This window comes from Bison bison, unplaced genomic scaffold, assembly GCF_000754665.1.
Source record: "Bison bison bison isolate TAMUID 2011002044 unplaced genomic scaffold, Bison_UMD1.0 scf7180017864527, whole genome shotgun sequence".
Classification (NCBI taxonomy): domain Eukaryota; kingdom Metazoa; phylum Chordata; class Mammalia; order Artiodactyla; family Bovidae; genus Bison; species Bison bison.
In genome coordinates this window covers 9838230-9847460 of record NW_011495078.1, presented here as the reverse complement: position 1 = coordinate 9847460, position 9231 = coordinate 9838230, and the positions used below count along the sequence as shown (strand labels likewise).

The following is a 9231-nucleotide window of genomic DNA, read 5'->3' as shown; positions in this document are numbered from 1 at the left end:
TCCGCCTGCCCTCAACACCCCATTGCCAGGGACCAGAGCACTCTGGACGCATCTATGATCCAGACCCAGGTGTCACTAGTGGTAAAGAACCTGCCTGCCAACATGGGAGACTCAAGAGACAGGGGTTTGATCTCTGGGTTGGGAGGAGGAAATGGCAACCCACTCCAGTATTCTTTTTTTTTTTTTCCCCCACTCCAGTATTCTTGCCTGGAGAATCTCATGGACAGAGGAGCCTACTGTCCACGGAGTGGCAAAGAGTCAGAGATGACTAAAGCAACTTAGCATGCAAGCGTGCATGCCCCAGAGCCCCTGAGACTATTCAAACCGGCCATCCCTCAGCCTGCTCGCCTGCCTCACATGTCCCTTCCCAGGGAAGCCACAGTAAAGGCTCCCTGCCCCAGCTCTCCCCATCTCTGCCTGCCGATTCACCTGGTGCTTCCCCACGCAGCCTGCTGTGATGTCGTATGCCCCCCTCCACTCCACCAGGAACTACGAGTAGCAAACTATCTTTTCTTTTTCTTTTTGATGTGCATCATTTTCAAAGTCGTTATTGAATTCATTACCATATTGTTTCTGCTTTATGTTTTAGTTTTTTTGGCCCCGAGGCAGGTGGGATTTTAGCTCCCCAATTAGGGATCGAGTCTGCACCCCCTGCACTGGCAGGCAGAGAGCCAACCCCTGGACCACCAGGGAAGTCCTCAAACTATCTTTTCAGGGGTAATTCTCTCTTGATCTGTTGGCTTTACTAATATCTCATATATTCTTTTTTTTTAGTTAATGAGTTTATTATTATGATTTTATTTTGGCTGTGCTAGGTCTTCCTTGCTGTGCAGGCTTTTCTCCAGTTGCGGCAAGCAGGGTTACTCTCTGGTTGCAGTGCACAGGCTCCTCACTGCAGTGGCTTCTCTTGCAGTGGAGCGGGGGCTCTAGGGCACCCGGGCTTCCCTGGTTGCAGCGTGTGGGCTCAGCAGTGTGACGCACAGGCACACGGCCCTGTGCAGCAGGCGTCCACCAAGAAAGCTCAGGTCAGGTGGCCCTCCTGTAGGGATGACATGGACCTCCACAAACACCAGACTACCTTGTCCTGCCAGCTGGCGAGAAGCAGCTCGCCTGCAACAGCCTCTCTTCTTGCCATGCCAATCTCTGATAGCAGCTGGTCCTCCCGGGAGTGCTCACTTGACCTGGGTGGGGAGCACCCACCACCTTTCCCCATGGTGATGGGAGCTGAAGCACAGCACTCTCTGCTCTTGACTTCATTCACTACCATAACATCATCTTTGTGTGCAGTGGTTTCCTTTACAGAAGCTGGGGGATGGACGTGGATAATGTTTTAGTAAGTTCTCCTGGGATTGAGCTAGTTGGTCTTTTTTAAAATGTCAGAATATTTTATCTTCTAGTGACCTCAGCCTTGAGACTTCAGCCAAAATTCCAAAACAGCAGGGGAAAAAACAAAAACAAAAACTGATGTTCTGATATAAATAAATTATTTAAGGTATAATAATGAGATTTAATCTCACAACAAAATAAACGTTTTGTGCTTCTTTAATTTTTTATGGTAATGTAAATTAGACGGCTTTTCCAGTTAACACTGGGATAAAGATATTCCCATGTGCTATATACTTCTCTACCCATGCTCAAGCCTTATATCCGAAATTAATCTCTTTTCCCATAGTTCTTTGGTATTAGAAAAAACCAATATAAATTGTATTGAATTGTTTATGAAGGTGAATTTCATGTTATAGGAATGCCAAAGCAGGTAATGATGAGTCCTAAGGGTATAACTGGGTGAAACGCTATTCCTTTTAAAGGGTTTTGACATTTAGTAGAGAACATCAGTTGGACAAAACAGAGCAGTTGCTGTGGTTCACTCATTATTCTAAGAGGTAAAAATGAAATAAAGAGAAAACAGATAAGGATTTAAAAGGACAAATGAAGTTGACAGAGCCCTCAGTGTATCAGTGAAGCAGACTGAGAGATTCCATTCATAGTTGTTAGGAAAACGGATGAGAACAAAGGTACCAGGCACTTCCGGCTTTGATGTAAATGCTTTGAAAACTTATTTTCAAAAAAAAAATTTTTTTTTAGACAGATACAATGGTGTTACTGATTATTCCCTTCCAGGGTTTCAATAACAAAATCCTTCAAAGGAAATGGGTTTTTAAAATTGAACTAGCTTTATGATTCAGGCTTCTCTACAACTGTTATGAGAACATCATATGAGAACATCTTCCTTAAAGATATGAAGTCAGGATGAGCTTGGTTTTGATTTGATTAACATTATTAAAATTTTAAAAATTGGTTTAATTAACAATTAATATCTGAACAAGTTTGATAGAAAATCTTTTTTCTTTGAAGCCTCACTAATTTTAAAAATTTTTTAAATTTATTTTTATAGAAGTAAAGTTGCTTTACAATTGTGTTAGTTTCAGGTGTACAGCAAAGTGATTTCTATATATATAGCATATATATTCTCTATATTTTACATATAATTCTATATAAAATATTTCATATATATTCTTTATATAATTCTCTCTATAATATATTCTATATGTAATTCTCTCTATATAGAATATATGTATTCTTTTTCAGATTTTTTTCTATTATAGCTATTATAAGATATTGACTATAGTTCCCGGTGTTCTACAGCACGTCCTTGTTATTTATCTATTTTATATACAGTAGTGTGTATCTGTTCATTCCAAACTTCTAATTTATCCTTCCCTCCCTTTCGCCTTTGGTAGCCATAAGCTGGTTTTCTATGCCTGTGAGTTTATTCCTGGTTTGTAAATAAGTTCATTTGTATCATTCATTTAGATTCTACAGTTAAGGGATAGTACATGTTCCTTGTCTTTCTCTGACTTATTTCGCTTAGGACAATAATCTCTAGGTCCATCCATGTTGCTGCAGATGGCACTATTTCCTTCTTTTCTGTAAGTCTCACTGATTTTTAAAGTGTGAATTCAGACACACACTTTAAGCTATTGGAAAGATTTTGCAGTGATTTCATTAGTTTCATGAAGCGATCTGGGACTTAAGTGTATTACTTGCTCTCTTACTTACTTTATTGCAGTTTTGCATCCTACTGTAATCCAGTGCTTTGCCTTGCATTACTTTTAAGTAACTCTTTAGTTTCATGCCATATTATGCTGCTTTAAAACCTTATACTAGAGATACCTACAGATAACATGGATAGACCAAGAAGGCATTATGCTAAGTGAACGTATCAGACAGAGAAAGACAAACACTGCATACTAGCACTTATATGTCGGAGGAGGCAATGGCACCCCACTCCAGTCCTCTTGCCTGGGAAATCCCATGGATGGAGGAGCCTGGTAGGCTGCAGTCCATGGGGTCGCTAAGAGTCGGACACGACTGAGCGACTTCACTTTCACTTTTCACTTTCATGCATTGGAGAAGGAAATGGCAACCCACTCCAGTGTTCTTGCCTGGAGAATCCCAGGGACGGGGGAGCCTGGTGGGCTGCCGTCTATGGGGTCGCACAGAGTCGGACACGACTGATGTGACGCAGCAGCAGCAGCAGCAGCAGCGCATATATGTGGACTCCAAAGGAGCAAAACGAAACCACTGACCCCCAACGAAAGTCATAGAAAAAAGGGATCAGACTCATGACTACCAGAGGCAGGGATGGCTGGGCGGGGCAGGGAGTGGAGGAAGGTGGGCAGAGGTACAAACTTCCTGTTTTAAGGAAAATAAATCCTAGGGCTGTAATGTACAATACGGGGACTATAGTTAACACCGCCGTGTGATACACAGGGAAGCTGATAAGAGACTAGATCCTGAGGTCTCACCACAAAGAGAACTGTTTTTTTCTCTCTACTGGGTCTATGTGAGATGAAAAGTGAAAGTGAAAGTTGCTCAGTCGTGTCCGACCCTGTGCGACCCCATGGACTATACAGTCCATGGACTTCTCCAGGCCAGAATACTGGAGTGGGTAGCCTTTCCCTTCTACAGGGGGTCTTCCCAACCCAGGCATCAAACCCAGGTCTCCCTTATTGCAGGTGGATTCTTTACCAGCTGAGCCACATGGGAAGCCCATAAGAGATGATGGCTGTTAATTAAACCCACTGTGGTAATCGTTTTACAATACGTGTAAATCAAACCATCATACTGTATGCCTTAAGCTTATATAGTGACATGTGGCAATTATTTCTCAATAAAATTGGCGGGGGGGGGGGCTGGAAACCCTGATGCTGACAAATATAGCATTTGTCAGGATATTTTTCTGATATGCTTACCAAACACGGGGCACCCAAAATCCAGGTTTTTTCTCTCCAGGTCTTAATTTTAAATTTAAGTTCTTGGACACACTCACATTAATTCTGAATATTCCATTACAATCTTCCTAAAACAGGGGAAAAAAAAATAAAAGGATGAAGAGAGGAATCTGGTTAGAAAATGAATTCAGAAAAGATAAAAGATCAGCAACACTTAAAAAAAATTTTTTTTTATTTTATTTTTTAACTTTACAATATTGTATTGGTTTTGCCATATATCAAAATGAATCTGCCACAGGTATACATGTGTTCCCCATCCTGAACCCTCCGCCCTCCTCCCTCCCCATACCATCCCTCTGGGTTGTCCCAGTGCACCAGCCCCAAGCATCCAGTACACTTTTTATACAGAACAACAGAGGTCTTCTATCTAATAACACAGATGTGCATAGCGACTCAGCTAGTAGTGATAAAGACTTCAGAGATAAGCAGGTGAAAGTTGATGCTAAGACTGTTTAGTAAGTGGCCAGTATTAACAAGTGAACTGACATTCTTCCAAGGAGAGATACACATAGCCAACGAGCACATGAAAGACACTCTGCAGCATCAGTCATGAAAGTGAAAGCTGCTCAGTTGTGTCTGACTCTTTGCAACCCCATGGACTATATAGTCCGTGGAAGTTTCCAGGCCAGAATACTGGAGTGGGTAGCCTTTTCCTTCTCCAGGCAATCTTCCCAACCCAGGGGCTGAACCAGGGTCTCCTGCATTGCAGGTGGATTCTTTACCATCTGAGCTATGAGGGAAGCCCCCATTAGTCATGAGGGAAATTGAAATCAAAACCACAATGGAAAACCATTTCCTACTCACAAAGAAGGCTGTAATCAGGAAGTCAAACAATGACAGGCTTTGATGAGGACGTGCAGGAATTCTAATCCTTATACTACAGTTCTCAAACCCTGCTGGTGGATGGGAACTGGTGAAGCCACTTTGCAAACTAGTGTGGCAGGTCCTTTAAATGATTAAACTGAGAGCTACCGTATGAACCAGAAACTCTTCTCCTAGATATCTACCCAAGAGAAATGAAACATATATCCACATGCAAAGTTGTACACGAGTGTTTATATCATTATCATCATAAATAGCATTCTTTATAGTTGCCCAATGGTGGAAACAATTCACGTGTCCATCACTGAACAAATACATAAACACATGGGGTATAGCCACACAATGGAATATAACTCAGCCATAACCATGATGCAGTACTGATAGATGCTACACGATGGATGAACCCTGAAGACATGATGCCAAGTGGAAGAACCCAGCCATCAAACATCACATGTTACATGATTCCAGCTGGAAACACGGCATCAACAGCACAAGCGTCATGACCTTTAAATGCGAGTTTATGATCCAGATGTTGGGGGTATGTAGTTCCCTCTTTCCCTTGAGTTTGTCTCTTCTTTTATAAAAGTGAATGGAAGATCCAAGGCAGAACTTGGATATCCCCTTCAACCACTGGCTCACTTGACCTTGGCGTCTTTATGTGAGGACGAGAAAAGAACTCGTTCTGTTACAAAGACCCAGACTGTGTCTCGCTACACCAATTTCTTTTCAATTGTTCTGCTCGCTCTCAAAGGCCTTTGTAAAGGCTAAGTTTTCTTAGACTTTCCTTATGAGCTTTCCACAGAGGCATCTTTGTTCTGGGAAAAAGATTACATGCCTTGTGGTATCTGTGTGTCTGTCCGTCCACCGTGTTTCCTTGACCCCTACACAAGTCACCACCTTTTGGGCTGAGGCTCTTAGGCCATTATTACTCTATTGAGTCATCCAAGATTTCTACAAGATTCATCCTGAAAGTAGTTATTATCTTTCTGGCCTCTATTCAGGGTGGACCTAAAATAACCCTGCCTTCCTTACATGAGCTCGTGGACTAATGCATCAGCTCATTATTACTGCCTTCATTTAGCCTGTTTGGTACACCATGACCTTTTTACCATGTTTCTTTTAGGTCTTCTCATGTTTATCAAAGTTCCCGGAACCTCTGGGGAGTGGACTTAAAGGAAGCAGCAACCTTGTGGAACAACTTAAGGTCTGCCTGACCTAAGCCTGTCTCTTCTGCTACGCCTCTTCCTGAAAATCTCATGTTAACATGACTGATAACGTATCTGGACAAAGATGTTACCTTTATCTTATAATGATTTGAGAGCTATTAAGCTTTATGATTGCTGTTCAGTTGCTGTTCAGTTGTGTCTGAACTCTTTGCAACCCCATGGACTGCATCAAGCCAGGCTTCCCTGTCCTGCACTATCTCCCAGAGTTTGCTCAAACTCATGTCCATTGAGTCGGTGATGCCATCCAACCATCTCATCCTCTGTTGCCCCCTTCTCCTCCTGCCCTCAATTCTTCCCAGAATCAGGGTCTTTTTCAATAAGTCATCTCTTCAAAACAGGTGGCCAATGTATTGGAGCTTCAGCATCAGTCCTTCCAATGAATATTCAGGGTTGATTTCCTTTAGGATTGACTGGCTTGATCTCCTTGCTGTCCAAGGGACTCTAAGAGTCTTCTCCAACACGACAGTTCGAAGGCATCAATTCAGTGCTCAGCCTTGTTTATTGTCCAGCTCTCACATTCGTACATGACTACTGGAAAAACCGTAGCTTTGACCATATGGACCTTTGTCGGCAAAGTGATATCTCTGCTTTTTAAGATGCTGTTTAGGTTTGTCATAACTTTTCTTCCAAGGAGCAAGTGTCTTTTAATTTCATGGCTGAGAGTTAGTAAACTTTATAATCAGAAGTCTCAAAATGTAACAGTGGTTACAGTAATATAAAATCTATGTTAGATAGCCATATTTGCTGGAAATACGGAAATAAGTAGTACAGTCAGCTCTGGTAGCACGTTTTAATGGACTTAAGGCATTATTTTACCTGGATGGAAGAGGAAATACTCTTGCTAGTTTATACATAAGCAGAACTGGGTTCACTCCATTAACGTACTTGTAATAGCTGGCAGGATTCTAAGAGAATGGGACAGAGGGCTGTGCAGCAGAGATTGGCTAATTATTAACCAAACTCTACCCTCTTGTCTACAGAATACACCACTCAACTACACACCATAGGTTCCCTTCAGCCCAGGGAGGGTACACCTTTTCCAGTGGGACATGGGGAGCAGGGAAGTCAGAGGTGCTACTCCCAGGCTCAGCCCATTGTCCTCCAAGAGATGGTTTTCTGTTCCTAACTGCCAGCTACACAGAGATGTCTTTGAAGACGGCAAAGGGTGGGGACACAGGACAGAAGAAACGTGAGACCTCGCATCGTCATTCGGAGGGCAGCTGTCTGAATTATTCAACATGCAACACATTCATTTCATTACGTTCAGCTACTGACGTACGGGGGCTGTTTCAGCTTTCTCTCAGAACATCGGCCAAGGAAAGAGAAAGAAATGAATAGAGGGAATTCCCTGGCGGTCAATTTCAACAAAATTGAAATTGAACTGCTGGCAGTCCAGCGGTTAAGACCCCGTGGTCCCATTGCTAGGGGCCCGGGTTCAATCCCTGGTTGGTGAACTAGGGCTCCACAAGCCTTGTGGCATGGACAAAAAAAGAAAAGAGCAGAATCAAGAGCATTCGAGTTTGGGTCTTAGCTGTTTTCATGGGGGAGACTGTGGGAAGTAAAGAGACAGTGCGGGGTCCTGACTTCCTAATGGAGGAATGTAGAATGGATAAGTCATAAGAAGGCGCCTGGAAGTCAAACTTTGCCTTTTATATTGGGGGGAGGGTGCTGTTTGCTAATATGAATGTCAGGTCACTGCAGAGGCAGGATTCAGTTAGGGAAGAACTAAAGGAAAGTTTTCACATGGAATCTGGGGTGTCTACACCGAAGACGTCAATAGTGGCTGGACTCTGGAATAGGTGAGGAGAGTAGGATTGAGGAGGACGCATCTGAGATGTGTTTTCATCTTATAAACCTTCACCCGCTGGAAGAGACACACCTCTGCAAAGGGAGTCCACGGAAAGAGTATCCCTAGAGTTCTGTTCTCATGGGAGCCTCTGTACATGGTTACCCAGGGATGGTAAACGTCCCGGATTTTCATCCCCAAAGACAGAAAGGACATCTTACCCTTCTAATAATGTTGGGATCATTGCATTTGGCCAGTTTTCCAGCAAAAAGCTGAACTCCAAAACTTGCAAAAACTAGCATTAAGGTCAGCAAGAGAATGGAGACCTGGAAGAAATGGGTGAGATAGCAAATCTCTTAGTAATACATTTATAATAGGTTTGGTTTGAGCACTGATATGAATAGGACTTTTCAGAAAACATGGGACAATATTCACAGTCTTTGGATATTATCTTTTAATGCCTCCCCCACAGGTCATTCAATTAACCTGACTGTAAGGTTAAAAAGAGGAAATTAACAGGTTTGGCATTTTTAGGATAAAAACACACGACTTTCACATAAGAACACAGGCTAAGGTATTTTTGATATGAGTTGGACCTGTCTGATTTTGAAATCAACACGTTGCTTTATTTTATTGAATGGAACAAAGGAAAAACGGTGAAATAATTCTGTTTCCCCCATTCCCAAAAAATGGATTCATATGTCTGCTAGCAGGGCCTAAGTAAGAGGGACTGTGGCTTCGCTTTCTTGGGGGCCCCAGAGCTGAGGCCGTGCGAAGGCCCCGCACACAGAGGGTGTGAGATCACACATTCCTGAACAGCAAATCTGGTGGGTGGCTGCCGCGCCCTCTGCTGGATGACTGTTTTGGTCTCAGCAGAGAAAGATGCAAACACACTGAACACACCACTCATCTGTGCTGGCCGAATCATCTAAACAGATCTCTTAGAGACACCAAAATTACACAGAGCCGTTCTCTGCATCAAGACTCAGACAGACCATTTGCTAAACCCTATCAGGGTTGAAAGATGCATGCACGTTTGCTGTCAGGAAAATTCACTGTGCTTCTGTTTTCCCTCAGTTCCAGCTGTGGGAAAAGCCTCTGT

The 9231-nt window shown here is 42.8% G+C and overlaps 1 protein-coding gene across 1 annotated transcript in view; it reads right to left on the bottom strand.

The window, feature by feature from the left end:
- The window catches only part of NALCN (sodium leak channel, non-selective), a 284614-nt gene that overhangs the window by 36204 nt on the left and 239179 nt on the right, over window positions 1-9231 (bottom strand). Inside the window, exons 26-27 of the mRNA XM_010831483.1 lie at window positions 8351-8455; window positions 4257-4363 (exon numbers count right to left, since the gene is read on the bottom strand). Of these exons, the coding sequence (XP_010829785.1) occupies window positions 4257-4363; window positions 8351-8455 (212 nt within the window). The remainder of the gene's footprint in view (window positions 1-4256; window positions 4364-8350; window positions 8456-9231) is intronic.